This window comes from Phyllobates terribilis, unplaced genomic scaffold, assembly GCF_046119375.1.
Source record: "Phyllobates terribilis strain yellow unplaced genomic scaffold, ASM4611937v1 Scaffold_1__5_contigs__length_1240528914, whole genome shotgun sequence".
Classification (NCBI taxonomy): domain Eukaryota; kingdom Metazoa; phylum Chordata; class Amphibia; order Anura; family Dendrobatidae; genus Phyllobates; species Phyllobates terribilis.
In genome coordinates, this window is record NW_027362761.1 from 621,864,913 (window position 1) to 621,887,846 (window position 22,934).

The window sequence follows — 22,934 nt, forward strand, 5'->3', positions numbered from 1 at the left end:
GGATCTTCTACAGAAGGGCGTCCCTGCACATAATGACCCACTGACCTCCCACTACTCTTTGGACCTCCTAGTAATATTGAAAGGGTCTCCAACAGACATATGGAAGGACCTTCTAGAGGACTGCCTCCCCGCAGGAAACGACCTGCTGACCTCCTGCTAATCCCAGGAACTCCTAGTAATATTAATAGGGTCTCCACCAGACATATGGAGTTAAGGCCCCGTCACACTTAGCGAAGCTGCAACGATCCCGACAACGATACGACCTGTCAGGGATCGTTGCTGCGTCGCTATGTGGTCGCTGGTGAGCAGTCAAACAGGCAGGGTCACCAGCGATCAGGGGAGCAGCGACATCGTGGAAAGAATCTTTCCACGATGTCCTGCTCCTGGTTACCAGCCTGCTGCTGAAGCAGGAGCAGGCTGGTAACCATGATAAACAGCGGGTTACTAGGGGCACACGCGTACCTAGTAACCCGTTGTTTATCATGGTTACCACTCTGCTACAGTGAGCGGGAGGTTACGGCTCACTTTAGCAGGCTCGTAACCATGATAAACAACGGGTTACTAGGTGCGCGTGTGCCCCTAGTAACCCGATGTTTATCATGGTTACCAGCCTGATCGCTGCTCCCGCTGGTCACACACAGCGATGTGTGCTGACCAGCGGGAGGGCAACGACCAAAAAATGGTCCAGGACACTTTGCAGCGATCAGCGACCTCACAGCAGGGGCCTGATCGCTGCAAAGTGTCACACACAGCGACATCGCTGGTGAGGTCGCTGTTGCGTCACCAAAACCGTGACACAGCAGCGATCTCGCTAGCGATCTCACTATGTGAGACGGGGGCTTTACTTTCTAGAGGACGGATGCCTAAACTCCCCTTCAGATACTGTCTCTGAGCTCCCGATACTCCCAAGATCCCCTAGTAATATTAATAGGGTCGCCACCAAACTATTGAAGGGACCTTCTAGAGATTGGCTTCCCTGCAAGTAATGACCCACTGACCTCCCGCTAATCTGAGGACATCCTAGTTATATTGATAGGGTCTCCACCAGACATATGGAGGAACCTTCTAGAGGACGGCCTCCCTGCAGGTAATGACCCGCTGATCTCTGCTACTCCCAGGACCTCCCATTAATGTGGTGGAGAACTGAGCTCACCTCTCGCATTTACTGTAAATCTCCACACAGGTGCAAGTTCTCCCACCGTAAAAGGAAAGAAGACGGCGGCGGCGGTGGCAGCCGGATGTACGGTGAGTCCAGGAGGACGCGGCACCCTGGAGTTCAGTCTCTGCTGGGATATGCCCCGGATCCGCTTTGGTGCTGGCGATAAGGAGTACTTCAGGTATGACATTGTCTTCTCCTGCCTTCACAGATGCCGTTACCTCTCTGATATTTCTCCTTTAACTTGTCAGGCGGTACACACGTTTTTTCGGCAGTGAGGGGAGGGCCGCTCCAGTTCTGTGTCAGTACAGCCTGTCCCAGTATGAAGAATGGGAGCAGAAGATCAGCACATGGCAGGACCCAATCCTACAAGATGGGTATGTGCTGCCAGATTACTAAGCTACTCTGTGCTGTACAGCTGAGTTGCTGCTCCCATGTATATTTGTGTTTCCGGATGGCCCCGATGTGAAAGGAATCTCTCAAGGATGATACTGGGGTTCACACAGAACCTACCACTGCCACCAGTTTGTCACAGCAGGGGGAGTCACCAGGTTCCACCACTGTCACCAGTTTGTCAGGGGACGCAACTCCGCTGCCTCCAATCACCAGGACCATTACGCAATTGACTGACGAATGATGGACGAGGCTGCAGCTGCTTCCACTACTAGGCCAGTTATTGAGGAACTCACAATGAGCATATACTATATACACCTCCGGTTCCAACACATGGATTATATGTACAGTTGTGCTCAAAAGTTTACAAACCCCACAGAATTTTTCCTTTCTTGGCCTTGTTTCAGAGAATATGAATGATAACAAAGAACTTTTTCTCCACTCATGGTTATTGGTTGGGTGAAGCCATTTATTGTCAAACTACTGTGTTTTCTCTTTTTAAATCTTAATGACAAACAAAAACATTCAAATGACCCTGATCAGAAGTTCACATCCCCTGGTGATTTTGGCCTGATAACATGCACAGAATTTGACACAAATGGGTTTGAATGGCTACTAAAGGTAACATCCTCACCTGTGACCTGTTTGCTTGTAATCAGTGTGTGTGCATAAAAGCTGAGTGCGTTTGTGGGATCCAGACAGACTCTTGCATCTTTCATCCAGCCACTGACGTTTCTGGATTGTGAGTCATGGGGAAAGCAAAAGAATTGTCAGCTGATCTACAGGAAAAGGTAGTTGAACTGTATAACAAGGAAAAGGATACAAAAAGGTATCCAAGGAATTGATAGTGCCAGTCAGCAGCATTCAAACTGTGATTAACAAATGGAAAATCAGGGGCTCTGTAAAAACCAAACCACGGTCAGGTAGACCAACAAAAATTTTGCCCACAACTGCCAGGAAAATTGTTCGGGATGCCAAAAAAAACCCACAAAAAACATCAGGTGAAATTCAGGACTCTCTGAAAACTATCGGTGTGGCTGTTTCAAGATGCACAATAAGGAGGCACTTGAAGAAAAATGGGCTGCATGGTCGAGTCGCCAGAAGAAAGCCATTACTGCACAAATGCCACAAAGTATCTCGCCTGCAATATGCTAAACAGCACAAAGACAAGCCTCAAAACTTCTGGAACAAGGTAATTTAGAGTGATGAGACCAAAATTGAACTTTTTGGCCACAACCATAAACGTTACATTTGGAGAGGGGTCAACAAGGCCTATGATGAAAGGAACACCATTCCTACAGTAAAGCACGGAGGTGGATCGCTGATGTTTTGGGGATGTGTGAGCTACAAAGGCACAGGAAACTTGGTAAAAGTTGAAGGAAAGATGAATGCAGCACGTTATCAGCAAATACCGGAGGCAAATTTGCACTCATCAGCCCGGAAGCTGCGCATGGGACCTACTTGGACGTTCCAACATGACAACGATCCAAAACACAAGGCCAAGTCGACCTGTCATTGGGTACAGCAAAACAAAGTGAAGATTCTGGAGTGGCCATCTCAGTCTCCTGACCTCAATATCATTGAGCCACTCTGAGGAGATCTCAAGCGCACAGTTCATGCTAGACAGCCCAGGAATTTACAGGAACTGGAGGCTTTTTACCAAGAAGAATGGACAGCTTTACCATCTGAGAAAATAAAGAACCTCATCCACAACTACCACAAAAGACTTCAAGCTGTCATTGATGTTAGAGGGGGCAATACACGGTATTAAGAACTGGGGTATGGGAACTTTAGATCAGGGTCATTTGGATGTTTTTGGCTGTGAGTAAGATTTAAAAAGAGAAACCACAGTAGTTTGACAATAAATGGCTTCACCCAACCAATAACCAGGAGTGGAGGAAAAGTTTTTTTTGTTATCATTCATATTCTCTGAAACCAGGCCAAGAAAGGAAAAATTCTGCCGGAGTATGTAAACTTTTGAGCACAACTGTATATACCCAGTACGGTCACTGCCAGCTCCGTAATAACAAAAGGGAACCACTAGCTGCCGCCACAAATCGTTTAAAGAGGCCAATTGGACACCTGACATGTAGCGTGTGGCTTCAGGGGTGCAGTTTACAGAGCAAGAGGAACAGAACTATTATATTTATATATTTCATCCAAAAAGGTGGGCAGTGTTTATAAAAAAAATATAGAAATATGATACAAAATGGGAACAAAACAATACACCATATACAATTACATAAAATAAAAAGGGATGACGAAGAGAAGTACTAAACCTGATGTCACGGAAATGGCTCAGAGCTTAGTGGTAGGAGGTACTCCATAGGAAAACGGACAGATCCCAAGCAAGCTGCACCTTCCAGGACTGACATATGACCAAACCCAAATCTTGCTTTTCATTAGATCGCAGTTATGCTCACATACCTCCCCTTGGTGAGCTCATGCGCCGGCTGGTTGTGGGATGTGCTAGGTCCTTCAGAATTTTATGAGATCCCCAACTAACAGGATATCTTCGACCCTTGAGGTCCCAGGCGATAGATACTGTCGTCATGTTTCTTTCTGCGATTTTTCCTGTCCATGGAGATAAAACATGGCATGGATAGCACCAGCCATTGGATCGATATTAAGTTGGAGGGGTTCTGCCAGCCTTATGGTGATTTGAGTCAATGCGTTCTGTTTGTCTCTTAGCTGCGATGCCGTAAGTATATCTCCCAGAAATATTGGATAGATGTAAACCCCAATATTGATCACTGACCACTGGCTCCGAATGGTCTGCGATCAGTGCTTTGATCAGAGGAAGCGTACTGTCCCCCCTTAGCGTAAACTAATCTCAGCCTTGGTATCTTCTTCCCAGAAAATCTACTGCTGTAACTACCTTGTTATTTAATGTGAGGGTGAGATGTCCCCTCTCCAGAGAGGTCTGTATGGATTACAATTTCCCTCTAATAATCTTTGTTTTCATATATAGCGCCAACATATGACAGGGGCCATCACCACTGCAAAACCCCAGCGGAGATGAAAGTGAGCAGAGCTTAGCCTCCCCAAACCGCGAGCCTCCCCCACACTGTTAGCCTCCCCACACCGCGAGCCTCCCCCACACTGTTAGCCTCCCCCACACTATTAGCCTCCCCCACACTGCGAGCCTCCCCCACACTGCGAGCCTCCCCCACACTGTTAGCCTCCCCACACCGCGAGCCTCCTCCACACTGCGAGCCTCAGGAGAAGCAGCTTCATAGATGGAAGTCCACATGCGCCGATTGCCACCCCTGCAGCTCGTACACACAGGATCAGTGAATGGTTTATGTGGTGGTATAAGCCCAGGGGTCTTCACGTCCAGAACCCACTGTGTTGTGCTAGGTACAGCAGATGTGACCCCATAGGCCATGGCCCCACTATCAGTATTTGGTCAGTATTCAATGAGTACTTTTTCTCAGGAGTGGGAGCCAAAATCAGGAGTGGGTGAGTTGATAAATGCAGAATTGGTGACTTGTTTCTATTATACCTTTTCTCTGATTGTTCCTCACCTGTGTTACGGGTCCGGGAGGTGGAACCTCTGAGCTGCAATACAAGAGGGAAGTCCTTGTAAGGAAGCGGGTGACTCCCAGGGAGGGCAAGCAGGTAGTCACAGCAAGTGACGGGGACAGTCTCTGGGAAGACAGGCAGGTGGTCACGGCAAGTGACGGGGGCAGTCTCTGGGTAGATAGGCAGGTGGTCACAGTAAGTGACCGGGGCAGTCTCTGGGTAGATAGGCAGGTGGTCACGGCAAGTGACCGGGACAGTCTCTGGGTAGATAGGCAGGTGGTCACGGCAAGTGACCGGGACAGTCTCTGGGTAGACGGGCGAGGCGGGTACCTGACAGGTAGCTGGCGAGCACTCCCAGGTGAGCGGGCTGACGGAGACAGCAGGTAACAGGCAGGTAACTGGTGGACGCTCCCAGGTGAGCAGTCTGACAGACGAGGCAGGAGACAGGCAGGTGACTGGTGGGCGCTCCCAGGTGAGCAGTCTGGCAGACAAGGCAGGTAACAGGCAAGTAACTGGTGTACGCTCCCAGGTGAGCGGTCTGACGGACGAAGCAGGTAACAGGCAGGTAACTGAAGGATGCTCCCAGGTGAGCGGACTGGCAGACAAGGCAGGTAAGTAGTAGACGCTCCCAGGTGAGCAGTCTGACGGACAAGGCAAGTAACAGGCTGGCAGGCAGGACGAGAAGTCAGGCTAGCAGCGGAACCTGAGGGCTGAAGCACAGGTGAGACACAGTGCAAACAACATAGCTCGGGCACCTCCATTTTGGAGGAGGTGCCTTATAAATGGGAGGTCCTCCGGCAATTGGCCGGGGACTCCTTAGGACGGCACGCGCGGTCCCTTTAAGAGCGGGGGAGCGCGCGCGCCCTAAGCACACTGCCGGGGAAGGAGCGCGTGCCGGAAGCAGCGGGGAGAGAAGCGCTGGAGGACGCCGCGCCAGGAGCGGGGAGGTGAGAGGGACGGCGTCTCTGCCTAGTACGGGACAGAGACGCCGATGCTACAGTACCCCCCCCTTTAGGCCCCCTCTTTTTTTGGCCAGAAAGAAATTTTTCAAGGAGAAGCGGGGCGATGATGTTCTCCCTGGGTTCCCAAGTTCTCTCCTCAGGACCAAACCCCTTCCAATCTACCAGAAAAAAGGTCTTTCCTCTTACCCTCTTGGAGGCCAGAATACTCTCTACCTCAAAGACGTCATCAGCGGAAACCGGAGCAGGAGGGGCACCTGGATTATTGGAAAAAGAGTTAAAGACAACGGGTTTGAGGAGAGATACGTGGAAGGAGTTAGGAATCCGTAAGGTGGCCGGGAGTTTTAATTTGTAGGCCACTGGATTTATTTGCCTGAGGATCTCGAATGGGCCGATGAAGCGAGGACCTAACTTGTAGGAGGGTATCTTGAGCCGCACATGTTTGGAGGAGAGCCAAACCTTGTCTCCCGGACGGAATTGAGGCGGATCCAGATGCCTCTTATCAGCATATCTCTTCATCCGCTCGGAGGACAGAAGAAGTGCTGACCTAGTACTCTCCCAAATGGTAGAAAACTCGCTGATAAGAAAATGCGCGGCAGGGTTGTCCACAGAGGCGGAGACGGGAAACGGAATCCGGGGGTGCTGGCCATAGACAACAAAGAACGGGGATTTGGAAGAGGACTCGCTCTCGTGGTTATTGTAAGAGAACTCGGCCCAAGGGAGGAGGTCCACCCAATCAGAATGGTGGGCATTAACAAAGTGCCGGAGATAGCTGGTAAGGATCTGATTGATCCGCTCCACTTGACCATTGGACTGAGGGTGGTAAGCGGAGAAGTCCAGGGTGACGTCCAGCAGTTTACATGTGGCTCTCCAGAAGCGCGAGGTGAACTGAAACCCTCGATCCGACACGATGTGGAGGGGTAGGCCATGAAGACGGAAGATATGGCGGATAAAGTCCTTAGCCAGCTCAGGTGCAGACGGAAGACCAGGCAGGGGAATGAAGTGGGCCATTTTAGAAAAGCGGTCCGCGACCACCCAAATGACAGTACACCCGGCAGAGACAGGAAGATCGGTAATGAAGTCCATAGCGATGTGTTGCCACGGGGCAACAGGTATGGGAAGCGGCAGGAGATGACCAGCTGGTAAGTGTCTGGGAACTTTGTTGCGGCCACAAGATGAACAGGCTGAGACGAAATCTACCACATCCTTACGCAGGGTAGGCCACCAGTAATGCCGGCAAATGAGTAGGAAGGTCTTCTTTTGGCCGGCATGGCCAGCAAGTTTAGAAGAATGACCCCAGTGAAGAACCTTCTCACGGTCAGGAGGCGCCACGAACGTCTTGCCGGGTGGAAGACGAGTCAAATCCAGGGGGGCCACATTCATCACCTTGGAGGGGTCGATAATGTGCATAGGCTCCTCCTCTTGGTCGGAGGACAGGAAGGATCGGGACAAGGCATCAGCTTTGACATTCTTGTCCGCCGGGCGGAAATGAAGGATGAAATCGAAGCGGGCAAAAAACAAAGACCACCAGGCCTGACGTGGATTAAGTCTCTGGGCATTTTGGAGATATGCCAGGTTTTTGTGATCCGTGTAGATGATCACCGGGTATAGAGCCCCTTCAAGCAGGTAACGCCACTCCTCCAGCGCCAATTTAATGGCTAGCAATTGTCGGTCTCCTATGGAGTAATTGCGCTCAGAGGAGGAGAAGATTTTAGAGAAGAAGCCGCAGGTTACCCTTCTCCCGGAAGAAGACTTTTGGGTGAGCACCGCTCCGGCTCCAGAGGAGGAAGCATCAACCTCCAGGTAGAACTGTTTGTTGCAGTCCAGACGGTGCAGCACAGGGGCAGAGGAGAAGGCTTGCTTCAGGGAAAGGAAGGCCTCCTCAGCTTCGGGTGGCCATACCTTGGGATTTGCTCCCTTACGGGTGAGCGCAGATATGGGCGCAGTCCGAGACGAGAAGTGAGGAATGAAGAGACGATAGTAATTAGCGAAGCCCAGGAATCGCTGTATCGCCTTCAAGCCCTCCGGACGGGGCCACTTTAGGACAGCAGAGAGCTTCTCGGGATCCATTCGCAAACCTGTCTGGGAGATAACATAGCCCAGGAATGGAAGAGAGGTCTGCTCAAAAAGGCACTTCTCGTATTTAGCATAAAGGTGGTTCTGCCTGAGCCTCAGCAGAACCTGACGAACATCCCTCCGGTGTGAGGGAAGATCCGGAGAATCATAGAATCATAGAATCATAGAATGGTAGAGTTGGAAGGGACCTCCTGGGTCATCTGGTCCAACCCCCTGCTCAAAGCAGGATTCACTAAATCATCTCAGACAGATGTCTGTCCAGCCTCTGTTTGAAGACGTCCATTGAAGGGGAACTCACCACCTCTCGTGGCAGCCTGTTCCACTCATTAATCACCCTAACTGTCAAAAAGTTTTTTCTAATATCTAATCTGTGTCTCCTCCCATTTAGTTTCATCCCGTTGCTTCTAGTCTTTCCTTGTGCAAATGAGAATAAAGATGATCCTTCTACAATGTGACAGCCCTTGACATATTTGTAGACAGCTATTAAGTCTCCTCTCAGTCTTCTTTTTTGCAAGCTAAACATTCCCAAATCCTGCAACCGTTCCTCATAGGACATGGTTTGCAGACCAGTCACCATTCTGGTCGCTCTTCTCTGAACTTGCTCCAGTTTGTCTATGTCTTTTTTAAAATGTGGTGCCCAAAACTGTACACAGTATTCCAGATGAGGTCTGACCAAAGAGGAGTAAAGACCAATAATGACTTCACGTGATCTAGACTGTATGCTTCTGTTAATACATCCCAGAATTGTATTTGCCTTTTTTGCTGCTGCATCACACTGTTGACTCATGTTCAGTCTATGATCTATTAGTATACCTAAGTCTTTTTCACATGTACTGTTGCTTAGCTCTATTCCTCCCATTCTGTATATGCTTTTTTCATTTTTATTGCCCAGATGTAGTACTTTGCATTTTTCCCTGTTAAAAACCATTCTGTTGGTTGCTGCCCACTGCTCCAGTTTATTTAGGTCTTTTTGAATCCTCTCTCTCTCTTCTCTAGTATTAGCTATCCCTCCTAGCTTTGTGTCATCAGCAAATTTAATCAGTTTACCCTCAATTCCTTCATCTAAATCATTGATAAAGATGTTGAACAATACAGGTCCCAGGACGGAGCCCTGTGGTACCCCACTTGAGACATTCATCCAGCTGGATGTGAAGCCATTTACAACCACCCTTTGAGTCCGATCACTAAGCCAGTTATGAATCCACCTAACAGTTGCCTGGTCCATTGCATACTTGGTCATTTTTTCAATAAGGATGGTGTGAGATACTTTGTCAAATGCTTTGCTGAAGTCAAGATATACTATATCTACAGCATTTCCCTGATCCACCCAGTCAGTGATTCTGTCATAGAAGGAAATTAAGTTAGTCTGACATGACTTGTTAGTTATAAACCCATGCTGACTCTGGTTAATCACTTCATTCTTATCCAGGTACTTACATACATGTTGTTTAATAATTTGTTCAAAGATCTTTCCTGGTATAGAAGTCAGACTCACCGACCTATAGTTCCCTGGGTCCACCTTCTTCCCCTTTTTGAAGATAGGAACAACATTTGCTCTTCTCCAGTCTTCTGGGACTTCTCCTGTTCTCCAAGAATTTTCAAAGATTATGGAGAGTGGTTCTAAAATTTCTTCTACGATCTCCTTCAGTACTCTGGGGTGTAATTCATCTGGACCTGGAGACTTGAACTCATTTATGTTAGCTAAATATTCCCTCACAATCTTTCTGTTTACAGATAACTTGGATTCTTCTATTCCTTTAAAAGGACAGTGAAGATCAGTTGATGTTACATTTTCTTTCTGAGAGAAAACAGATGCAAAATAGGAATTAAAAAGTTTGGCCTTCTCAACATCCTCTCTTACCATTTCTCCATTTTCATCCTGTAAAAATCCTATAGCATCTTTGACTTTTCTTTTACTTTTGACATACCCCCAAAATCCTTTTTTATTGCTTTTGACATCTCTTGCAAGCCTTAATTCATTGTCAGCTTTAGCTAACCTGATACATGCCCTGCAGGATCTGCAGACTGCATTATAATCTTCTTTAGATATGCCTCCCTCTTTCCATTTAATAAACATTTCTTTCTTTCTTTTTAGCATGTGTTTAAGTTCTGTGTTCATCCATCCTGGTTTCCTTAAATGCTTCCCATTCTTCCTACTTTTCGGGATTGTTAACGATTGTGCTTTGAGAATCTCATTTTTAAAAATTTCCCATCCTTCCTGGACATTTTTGTCCTTAAGGACATCCAGCCATTGGATCCCTCCTATTCTCTTTCTGAGTCTCTTAAAATCTGCCTTTCTAAAATCTAACCTTGAAGTCTGAGTCTTCACATGTCTTCCTCCTCTAGTTATCCAAAATTCTATAATAGCATGATCGCTGCCTCCTAGGGTCCCAGCCACTTTTACCTCCTCAACCATTTCCTCCCTGTTTATAAGGATTAGATCCAAAGTAGCAGATCCCCTTGTTTTCTCCCCTACCTTTTGGAAGATAAAGTTGTCAGCAAGAGAGGATAAGAATTTGCTTGACCTGTTAGTTTTACTTGAGAGAGATTCCCAACAAATGTCTGGATAGTTGAAATCTCCCATGACCACTACGTCATATTTTTTGGAGAACTTGGTCATTTGATACATAAAGAGTTCATCCATATCTTCAGCTTGCCCAGGTGGCCTGTAGTAAATGCCTACAATGGTGTCCTTTCCGTTGTTCTCTCCTTGTATTCTTACCCAAACAGTTTCCACAGAACTCCCAGTCTCTGAAGCTTCAATCTCTGTGCAGATATACGCTTTTCTAACATACAATGCGACACCTCCTCCTCGTTTATCAAGTCTGTTTCTTGCAAATAAGTTGTATCCTTTTAGCCTTTTATTCCAATCATGTGTATCGTCCCACCAAGTTTCAGTGATTCCAATGACATCATATTCCTTTTCCTGCATTAGTAGTTCCAATTCTCCTTGTTTGTTGCCCATGCTTTGTGCATTTGTATAAAAACATTTTAGTTTGTGATTGGTTTCTCTTCCTCCCATATTTTTATTATTTAAATAGTTTTGTCTTTGTTCTTCCTTTCCACTTCCAGTAGCAGAGATCTCAATAGTATTTGTCAGCTGTATGGCTTTTTCTGGCCTTTTGCTTCCCTTCCCACATTGTTCTGGTATAAAGCTCTTCTGATGAGTGTAGCAAGGCGACTTCCAAATACATGTTTTCCAGTCTTCGTAAGGTGCACCCCATCTCTAGCAAGTAGTCCATCGTATAGGTAATTCATTCCGTGATCCAGAAATCCAAATCCTTGTTGACGGCACCATCGACGTAGCCAGTTGTTCACCTGTAGAATCTTATTCCACCTCATTGTTCCATGGCCATCCACTGGGAGGATGGATGAGAAGACCACCTGCGCTCCCAATTCTTTCACTTTCTTGCCCAAGTCTTCAAAGTCACTGCAGATGGTTTCCAGGTCCTTTCTTGCGGTGTCATTTGTCCCCACATGTATTAGCAGGAATGGGTAGTGATCTGTAGGTCTGAAGAGTCTTGATATCCTGTCAGACACATCTTTAATTTTTGCTCCTGGAAGACAGCACATTTCTCTTGAGGTTATGTCTGGTCTGCAGATAGCAGCCTCTGTTCCTCTTAACAGGGAATCCCCCATGACCACCACTCTCCGTTTTTTCTTCACAACATTCTTCTTTCTCCAAGAAGACCAAGATGTCGTTCAGGTATACCACCACGCAGGAGTAAAGAAGGTCACGGAAGATATCGTTGACCAGTTCTTGGAAGACGGCGGGAGCATTGCAGAGACCGAAGGGCATCACACGGTACTCATAGTGTCCGTCTCGGGTATTAAATGCCGTTTTCCACTCGTCTCCCTGACGGATACGGACCAGGTTATTAGCTCCACGTAGATCCAGCTTGGAAAAGATCCTGGTGCCTTTAAGGCGATCAAATAACTCAGAGATGAGCGGAAGGGGGTATTTATTTTTAACCGTGATCTGATTGAGTCCTCTATAGTCAATACAGGGGCGTAGCGAGCCATCCTTTTTTTTGACAAAGAAGAATCCGGCTCCAGCCGGGGAAGTAGACTTCCGGATGAATCCCCTGGCCAGATTCTCCTCTATGTACTCAGACATGGCCCGGGTTTCGGCCGCAGACAACGGATAAATACGCCCACAGGGTGGAGTGGCGCCAGGTACCAGGTCGATCGGGCAATCATATGGCCTATGAGGTGGCAATGTCTCTGCTTCCTTCTTACCAAAGACGTCAGCATAGGTCCAGTAAGGAGCCGGAAGACCGGGTAAATTAGCTGGGGTAGGTGGAGGACGAACCGGAACCAGGCAGGTCTTATGGCAGACCAGCCCCCACCGGAGTACTTCACCAGAATGCCAGTTCAACACGGGTTCATGTGTCTGGAGCCAAGGTAGACCTAGCAATAGGGAGTGGGAGAGTCCGGGCAACACATGGAAGGAGATTACCTCAGAGTGCAGCATTCCCACCTGCAGGGTTATGGGTTCCGTGGCGAGCAGGATGGTCACCGGAAGGAGTCTTCCATCCACGGAGGCGACCGACAAAGGTTCAGCCAGAGACTTGGTGGGAATACGGTATTTCTCAACCAGGGACTGGGAGATGAGGTTTCCAGCGGATCCAGAATCCAGGTGGGCGAGTTCAAAGTGACTGTTCTCTCCCCAGGAAATAGATACAGACAAAGTCAGGGTTGGAGAGGATTTATTTTTGTCTAGGGCGACCTCTCCGAGCGGTCCTAGACACTGGAGTTTCCCGGCCTCTCCGGGCAGGAACGAATCAGGTGCTCCTTACTGCCACAATAGAAGCAGCTCCCCTCGGCTCGGCGAGACTCTTGGCGAGATTTGACCATCTTGGTCTGGTCGACCTGCATGGGCTCGGGTGAGTGCGCCCGGGGAGTGACAGAAGAGGAGACAGGTTTCTGGAAAGTAGGAGCTAGGCGGGGAAACCTTCTCTCACGGGTGGACTCTTTGGTGCATTCTTGAAACCGGATGTCAATCCGGGTAGCCAGTGACACCAGGTCATCCAGGGTGGTAGGAATATCCCGACCGGCGAGCTCATCTTTAATCCGACCGGAAAGACCCTCCCAGAAGACGGACACCAGGGCCTCATTATCCCAGGCAAGCTCAGAAGCGAGGGTGCGGAACCCTATGGCATATTGGCCCACGGTGAGACTCCCTTGACGGAGACGTAGCAAAGAGGAGGCAGATGAGGTCTTTCGTCCCGGTTCATCGAAGACTCTCCGGAAAGCAGTGAGGAAAGACGACAGGTTGGACACCAGAGGATCCCCTCTCTCCCACAGGGGGTTAACCATGCCAGTGCCTCCCCAGTGAGATGGGACATGATGAATGCCACTTTGGCCCCTTCGGAGATAAACTGGTGAGCGAAGAGTTCAAAGTGCAGGGTGCACTGGTTTATGAAGCCCCGAGCTTGAGCGGGGTCGCCTCCGAAGCGAGGAGGTGCAGACAGCCGGGGTCCGGGGCAGGATGCCATGGTATTGGTGGGCAGCGGCGCTGCCGGGGTGCGAGTCGTGACACTAGCGGTGGTTGCTGGTGGAGCAGTCAGTGTGTCCAGGCGGGAGTTGACATTCCGAAGGTGGTTCAGGATGGACTCCTGCTGGGATCTCTGACGGGAGACTTAATGGTATAGGTCAGAGAGCGAGGGAGCTTGGGTGCCACCGGGTTCCATGGCCCGAGTTAACTGTTACGGGTCCGGGAGGTGGAACCTCTGAGCTGCAATACAAGGGGGAAGTCCTTGTAAGGAAGCGGGTGACTCCCAGGGAGGGCAAGCAGGTAGTCACAGCAAGTGATGGGGACAGTCTCTGGGTAAGCGGGCAGGTGGTCACGGCAGGTGATGGGGACAGTCTCTGGGAAGACAGGCAGGTGGTCACGGCAAGTGACGGGGGCAGTCTCTGGGTAGATAGGCAGGTGGTCACGGCAAGTGACCGGGACAGTCTCTGGGTAGATAGGCAGGTGGTCACGGCAAGTGACCGGGACAGTCTCTGGGTAGATAGGCAGGTGGTCACGGCAAGTGACCGGGACAGTCTCTGGGTAGACGGGCGAGGCGGGTATCTGACAGGTAGCTGGCGGGCGCTCCCAGGTGAGCGGGCTGACGGAGACAGCAGGTAACAGGCAGGTAACGGTTGGACGCTCCCAGGTGAGCAGTCTGACAGACGAGGCAGGAGACAGGCAGGTGACTGGTGGGCTCCCAGGTGAGCAGTCTGGCAGACAAGGCAGGTAACAGGCAAGTAACTGGTGTACGCTCCCAGGTGAGCGGTCTGACGGACGAGGCAGGTAACAGGCAGGTAACTGAAGGATGCTCCCAGGTGAGCGGACTGGCAGACAAGGCAGGTAAGTAGTAGACACTCCCAGGTGAGCGGTCTGACGGACAAGGCAAGTAACAGACTGGCAGGCAGGACGAGAAGTCAGGCTAGCAGCGGAACCTGAGGGCTGAAGCACAGGTGAGACACAGTGCAAACAACATAGCTCGGGCACCTCCATTTTGGAGGAGGTGCCTTATAAATGGGAGGTCCTCCGGCAATTGGCCGGGGACTCCTTAGGACGGCGCGCGCGGTCCCTTTAAGAGCGCCCTAAGCACACTGCCGGGGAAGGAGCGCGTGCCAGAAGCAGCGGGGAGAGAAGCGCTGGAGGACGCCGCGCCAGGAGCGGGGAGGTGAGAGGGACGGCGTATCCGCCGATGCTACAACCTGGTTTAAGCTCCCACTCCTGAGGAAAAAATACTGACTGAATACTGCTCAAATACTGATAGTGGAGGCGTGGCCATAATCTGCTGCTCTGCGGATCCGTCCACACAGTGCTCTGTTCTTTCATAGGAGAGAGCGGACCTGTCCACACAATGCTCTGTTCTTACATAGGAGAGAGCGGACCTGTCCACACAATGCTCTGTTCTTACATAGGAGAGAGCGAACCTGACCATACAATGCCCTACTCTTATATAGGAAAGAGCGAACCTGTCCACACAATGCCCTACTCTTATATAGGAAAGAGCGAACCTGTCCACACAATGCTCTGCTCTTACATAGGAAAGCGGACCTGTCCACACAATGCTCAGTTCTTACATAGGAGAGAGCGGACCTGTCCACACAATGCTCTGTTTTTACATAGGAGAGAGCGGACCTGTCCACACAATGCTCTGTTCTTACATAGGAGAGAGCGGACCTGTCCACACAATGCTCTGTTCTTACATAGGAGAGAGCGGACCTGTCCACACAATGCTCTGTTCTTACATAGGAGAGAGCGGACCTGTCCACACAATGCTCTGTTCTTACATAGGAGAGAGCGGAACTGTCCACACAATGCTTTGTTCTTACATAGGAGAGAGCAGATCTGTCCACACCATACTCTGTTATTACAAACGAGAGAGAGCGGATCTGTTCAAACAATGCTCTGTTCTTACATAGGAGAGAGCTGACCTGTCCACACAATGCTCTATTCTTACATAGGAGAGAGCGAACCTGACCATGCAATGCTCTGTTCTTACATAGGAGAGAGCGGACCTGTCCACACTAATGCCCTACTCTTACATAGGAGAGAGCGGACCTGTCCACACCATGCTCTACTCTTACATAGGAGAGAGCGGACCTGTCCACACTAATGCCCTACTCTTACATAGGAGAGTGCGGACCTGTCCACACAATGCTCTGCTCTTACATAGGAGAGCAGACCCATCCACACAATGCTCTGCTCTTACATAGGAAAGAGCGGACCTGTCCACACAATGCTTTGTTCTTACATAGGAGAGAGCGGACCTGTCCATACAATGCTCTGTTCTTACATAGGAGAGAGCGGACCTGTCCACACAATGCTCTGTTCTTACATAGGAGAGAGCGGACCTGTCCACACAATGTTCTGTTCTTACATAGGAGAGAGCGGACCTGTCCACACAATGCTCTGCTCTTACATAGGAGAGAGCGGACCTGTCCACACAATGCTCTGCTCTTACATAGGAGAGAGCGGACCTGTCCACACAATGCTCTGCTCTTACATAGGAGAGCAGACCTGTCCACACAATGCTCTGCTCTTACATAGGAGAGAGCGGACCTGTCCACACAATGCTCTGCTCTTACATAGGAGAGAGCGGACCTGTCCACACAATGCTCTGTTCTTACATAGGAGAGAGCGGACCTGTCCACACAATGCTCTGTTCTTACATAGGAGAGAGCGGACCTGTCCACACAATGCTCTGTTCTTACATAGGAGAGAGCTGACCTGTCCACACAATGCTCTGTTCTTACATAAGAGAGAGCTGACCTGTCCACACAATGCTCTGTTCTTACATAGTAGAGAGAGGACTTGTCCACACAATGCTCTGCTCTTACATAGGAGAGAACGGACCTGTCCACACAATGCTCTGTTCTTACATAGGAGAGAGCGTACCTGTCCACACAATGCTCTGTTCTTACATAGGAGAGAGCGGACCTGTCCACACAATGCTCTGTTCTTACATAGGAGAGAGCGGACCTGTCCACACAATGCTCTGTTCTTACATAGGAGAGAGCGGACCTGTCCACACAATGCTCTGTTCTTACATAGGAGAGAGCGGACCTGTCCACACAATGCTCTGTTCTTACATAGGAGAGAGCGGACCTGTCCACACAATGCTTTGTTCTTACATAGGAGAGAGCGGACCTGTCCACACAATGCTCTGCTCTTACACAGGAGAGAGCTGACCTGTCCACAGAATGCTCTGTTCTTACATAGGAGAGAGCGGATCTGTCCACACAATGCTCTGTTCTTACATAGTAGAGAGAGGACTTGTCCACACAATGCTCTGTTCTTACATAGTAGAGAGAGGACTTGTCCACACAATGCTCTGTTCTTACATAGTAGAGAGAGGACTTGTCCACACAATGCTCTGTTCTTACATAGGAGAGAGCGTACCTGTCCACACAATGCTCTGTTCTTACATAGGAGAGAGTGGACCTGTCCACACAATGCTCTGTTCTTACATAGTAGAGAGAGGACTTGTCCACACAATGCTCTGTTCTTACATAGGAGAGAGCGGACCTGTCCACACAATGTTCTGTTCTTACATAGGAGAGAGCGGACCTGTCCACACAATGCTCTGCTCTTACATAGGAGAGAGCGGACCTGTCCACACAATGCTCTGCTCTTACATAGGAGAGAGCGGACCTGTCCACACAATGCTCTGCTCTTACATAGGAGAGCAGACCTGTCCACACAATGCTCTGCTCTTACATAGGAGAGAGCGGACCTGTCCACACAATGCTCTGTTCTTACGTAGGAGAGATCGGACCTGTCCACACAATGCTCTGTTCTTACATAGGACCGTGCACAGCAACAATGGCCACCACACAGCACCCCTACTGCAAAGCAACAATTGCCGCCACACAACAACCCTAGTGCACAGCAACAGTGGCTGCCACACAGCACCCCTACTGCACAGCAACAATGGCTCCACACAGCAGCCCTACTACACAGCAACAATGGCCACCATACTGCACAGCAACAATGTGCACCACATAGCACCCCTACTGCACAGCAACTGTGGCCACCACACAGCACCCCTACTGCACAGCAACAATTGCCGCCAAACAGCACCCCTACTGCACAGCAACAATGGCCGCCACACAGCACCCCTACTGCACAGCAACAATGGCCGCCACACAGCACCCCGACTGCACAGCAACAGTGGCGCCACACAACAGCCCTACTGCACAGCTAGAATGGCCACCACACAGCACCAGCAACAATGACCACCATACAGCACCCCTACTGCACAGCAACAATGACCACCATACAGCACTCATACTGCACAGCAACAATGGCCATCACACAACACCCTTAGTACACAGCAACAATGTGCACCACACAGCACTCATACTGCACAGCAACAATGTGCACCACACAGCACTCATACTGCACAGCAACAATGCCCGCCACACAGCACTCATACTGCACAGCAACAATGCCCGCCACACAGCACTCATACTGCACAGCAACAATGCCCGCCACACAGCACTCATACTGCACAGCAACAATGGCCATCACACAACACCCTTAGTGCACAGCAACAATGTGCACCACACAGCACTCATACTGCACAGCAACAATGTGCACCACACAGCACTCATACTGCACAGCAACAATGTGCACCACACAGCACTCATACTGCACAGCAACAATGCCCGCCACAGCACTCATACTGCACAGCAACAATGCCCGCCACACAGCACTCATACTGCACAGCAACAATGCCCGCCACACAGCACTCATACTGCACAGCAACATTGGCCATCACACAGCACTCATACTGCACAGCAACAATGCCCGCCACACAGCACTCATAATGCACAGCAACAATGCCCGCCACACAGCACTCATACTGCACAGCAACATTGGCCACCACACAGCACTCATACTGCACAGCAACAATGCCCGCCACACAGCACCCCTACTGCACAGCAACAATGCCCGCCACACAGCACTCATACTGCACAGCAACAATGCCCGCCACACAGCACTCATACTGCACAGCAACATTGGCCATCACACAGCACTCATACTGCACAGCAACAATGCCCGCCACACAGCACTCATACTGCACAGCAACATTGGCCATCACACAGCACTCATACTGCACAGCAACAATGCCCGCCACACAGCACTCATACTGCACAGCAACAATGCCCGCCACACAGCACTCATACTGCACAGCAACAATGCCCGCCACACAGCACTCATACTGCACAGCAACATTGGCCATCACACAGCACCAAGAGAAAAGAGCTGAACCACTCACCTTCACATGATCTCACACTGTGAGCTGAGAACAAAAATAGGCGAAACCCCTCTTGTAGTCTCCTGCAAATTAAAAATGTCTGGGCCAATTAGGAGGAGCGCTTGTCCAAATTAAGCAAAAAAAGGGGGGGCAGACCATGCAATATGCCAGAACTGTAGAAAGACATGGGCCTCACATACGACAGTCATGCATTGCCCAGCGGCATTAGATCAATGTATGACTTTCATATGTGCCGTCGATATCTTTCTACAGTTATAGCAGATACACCTTAATGATTTATGCTCCATTATCTCCTCCCTCAGGCTCCTACCATCCTGGTATAAGTCGGCCCTATTCAATGAGCTGTATTTCGTGGCTGATGGCGGCACGGTCTGGGTGGAAGTTTTAGCGGATGACACCAATGATGAGCTGATGAAGGCTGGGCAGCAACAGATGGCAGGCATGAAAAGTGTGCTTCAAGAATATGGCCGCTTTGCTTACTTGGAAGGTGGGACCCTTCTTATCCACCCTGTGTTCCCTAACTCCCTGCACCTCCATATTCCTTCCCTACAGATTGATTCTTGTGATTTTCCTTGTGTCTCCTCAGGACAGGAGTACCGCATGTACAACACATATGATGTTCATTTTTACGCATCCTTTGCTCTCATCATGCTATGGCCCCAGCTGGAGATCAGTCTTCAGTATGACATGGGTAAGTATAATAGTCTCTCAAAGTGGCCCTTCCATGCACTTACAACACTCTACGAGACCCGTCGTATACCGGACACGCTGTAAGAGACCTGCCGTGTAATGAAAATGCCACCCAAGACTCAACATATACTCTTAAACGTCACAGTAGAGTTACCATATACAAAAAAAACAAACTGCAAAACCTATAGTACACCGAGAGCACCTCACAAAACCCACCGATTGCCAGAAACATCCCATAAAACCCACCGAATGCAGGAAATACCTCACAAGACCGGCCAAATACCAGAAACACCCCACAAGACTGGCTGAATACCCGAAACACCACACATGGCCTGCCGAATGCCGGAAATACCTCACAAGACTGGCCAAATACCAGAAACACCCCACAAGACTGGCTGAATACCCGAAACACCACACATGGCCCGCCGAATGCCGGAAATACCTCACAAGACTGGCCAAATACCAGAAACACCCCACAAGACTGGCTGAATACCCGAAACACCACACATGGCCCGCCGAATGCAGGAAATACTTCACAAGACCGGACAAATACCAGAAACACCCCACAAGACTGGCTGAATATCCGAAACACCACACATGGCCCGCCGAATGCCGGAAATACCTCACAAGACCGGACAAATACCAGAAACACCCCACAAGACTGGCTGAATACCGGAAATACCACACATGGCTCGCCGAAAGCAGGAAATACCTCACAAGACCGAACAAATGCCAGAAACACCCCACAAGACTGGCTGAATACCCGAAACACCACACATGGCCCGCCGAATGCAGGAAATACCTCACAAGACCGAACAAATAACAGAAACACCCCACAAGACTGGCTGAATACCCGAAACACCACACATGGCTCGCCGAAAGCAGGAAATACCTCACAAGACCGGCCAAATACCAGAAACACCCCACAAGACCGGACAAATACCAGAAACACCACACAAGACTGGCTGAATACCGTAAACACCACACATGGCCCGCCGAATGCAGGAAATACCTCACAAGACCGGACAAATACAAGAAACACCCCACAAGACCGGACAAATACCAGAAACACCCCACAAGACTGGCTGAATACCGGAAACACCACACATGGCCTGCCGAATGCAGGAAATACCTCACAAGACCGGCCAAATACCAGAAACCCCACAAGACTGGCTGAATACCGGAAACACCACACATGGCCTGCCGAATGCAGGGAATACCTCACAAGACCGGCCAAATACCAGAAACACCACACAAGACTGGCTGAATAGCGTAAACACCACACATGGCCTGCCGAATGCAGGGAATACCCCACAAGACCGGACAAATACCAGAAACACCACACAAGACTGGCTGAATAGCGTAAACACCACACATGGCCTGCCGAATGCAGGGAATACCCCACAAGACCGGACAAATACCAGAAACACCCCACAAGACTGGCTGAATACCGGAAACACCACACATGGCCCTCCGAATGCAGGAAATACCTCACAAGACCGGCCAAATACCAGAAACACCCCACAAGACTGGCTGAATACCGGAAACACCACACATGGCCCGCCGAATGCAGGAAATACCTCACAAGACCGGACAAATACAAGAAACACCCCACAAGACCGGACAAATACCAGAAACACCACACAAGACTGGCTGAATACCGGAAACACCACACATGGCCTGCCGAATGCAGGGAATACCCCACAAGACCGGACAAATACCAGAAACACCCCACAAGACTGGCTGAATACCGGAAACACCACACATGGCCCTCCGAATGCAGGAAATACCTCACAAGACCGGCCAAATACCAGAAACACCCCACAAGACTGGCTGAATACCGAAAACACCACACATGGCCCGCCAAATGCAGGAAATACCTCACAAGACTGGCCAAATACCAGAAACACCCCACAAGACTGGCTGAATACCCGAAACACCACACACGATCCACAGAATGGAGGAAATATCTCACAAGACTGGCCAAATACCAGAAACACCCCACAAGACTGGCTGAATACCCGAAACACCACACAAGATCCACAGAATGGAGGAAATATCTCACAAGACCGGCCAAATACCAGAAACACCCCACAAGACTGGCTGAATACCGGAAACACCACACATGGCCCGCCGAATGCAGGAAATACCTCACAAGACCGGACAAATACCAGAAACACCCCACAAGACTGGCTGAATACCCGAAACACCACACAAGATCCACAGAATGGAGGAAATATCTCACAAGACCGGCCAAATACCAGAAACACCCCACAAGACTGGCTGAATACCGAAAACACCACACATGGCCCGCCGAATGCAGGAAATACCTCACAAGACCGGACAAATACCAGAAACACCCCACAAGACTGGCTGAATACCCGAAACACCACACATGGCCCGCCGAATGCAGGAAATACCTCACAAGACCGGCCAAATACATGAAACACCCCACAAGACTGGCTGAATACCGGAAACACCACACATGGCCTGCCGAATGCAGGAAATACCTCACAAGACCGAACAAATAACAGAAACACCCCACAAGACTGGCTGAATACCCGAAACACCACACATGGCCCGCCGAATGCAGGAAATACCTCACAAGACCGGCCAAATACCAGAAACACCCCACAAGACTGGCTGAATACCCGAAACACCACACATGGCCCGCCGAATGCAGGAAATACCTCACAAGACCGGCCAAATACCAGAAACACCCCACAAGACTGGCTGAATACCGGAAACACCACACATGGCCCGCCGAATGCAGGAAATACCTCACAAGACCGGCCAAATACCAGAAACCCCACAAGACTGGCTGAATACCGGAAACACCACACATGGCCTGCCGAATGCAGGGAATACCTCACAAGACCGGCCAAATACCAGAAACACCACACAAGACTGGCTGAATAGCGTAAACACCACACATGGCCTGCCGAATGCAGGGAATACCCCACAAGACCGGACAAATACCAGAAACACCACACAAGACTGGCTGAATAGCGTAAACACCACACATGGCCTGCCGAATGCAGGGAATACCCCACAAGACCGGACAAATACCAGAAACACCCCACAAGACTGGCTGAATACCGGAAACACCACACATGGCCCTCCGAATGCAGGAAATACCTCACAAGACCGGCCAAATACCAGAAACACCCCACAAGACTGGCTGAATACCGGAAACACCACACATGGCCCGCCGAATGCAGGAAATACCTCACAAGACCGGACAAATACAAGAAACACCCCACAAGACCGGACAAATACCAGAAACACCACACAAGACTGGCTGAATACCGGAAACACCACACATGGCCTGCCGAATGCAGGGAATAC

At 49.8% G+C, this 22,934-nt stretch overlaps 1 protein-coding gene across 2 annotated transcripts in view; it reads left to right on the forward strand.

Annotated features, from left to right (window-relative positions):
* The window catches only part of GBA2 (glucosylceramidase beta 2), a 287,622-nt gene that overhangs the window by 184,021 nt on the left and 80,667 nt on the right, over positions 1–22,934 (forward strand). For both annotated transcript variants that reach the window (XM_073684438.1, XM_073684445.1), the window contains 4 exons: positions 1,184–1,337; positions 1,408–1,533; positions 19,199–19,383; positions 19,483–19,587. In XM_073684438.1, the coding sequence (XP_073540539.1) occupies positions 1,184–1,337; positions 1,408–1,533; positions 19,199–19,383; positions 19,483–19,587 (570 nt within the window). The remainder of the gene's footprint in view (positions 1–1,183; positions 1,338–1,407; positions 1,534–19,198; positions 19,384–19,482; positions 19,588–22,934) is intronic.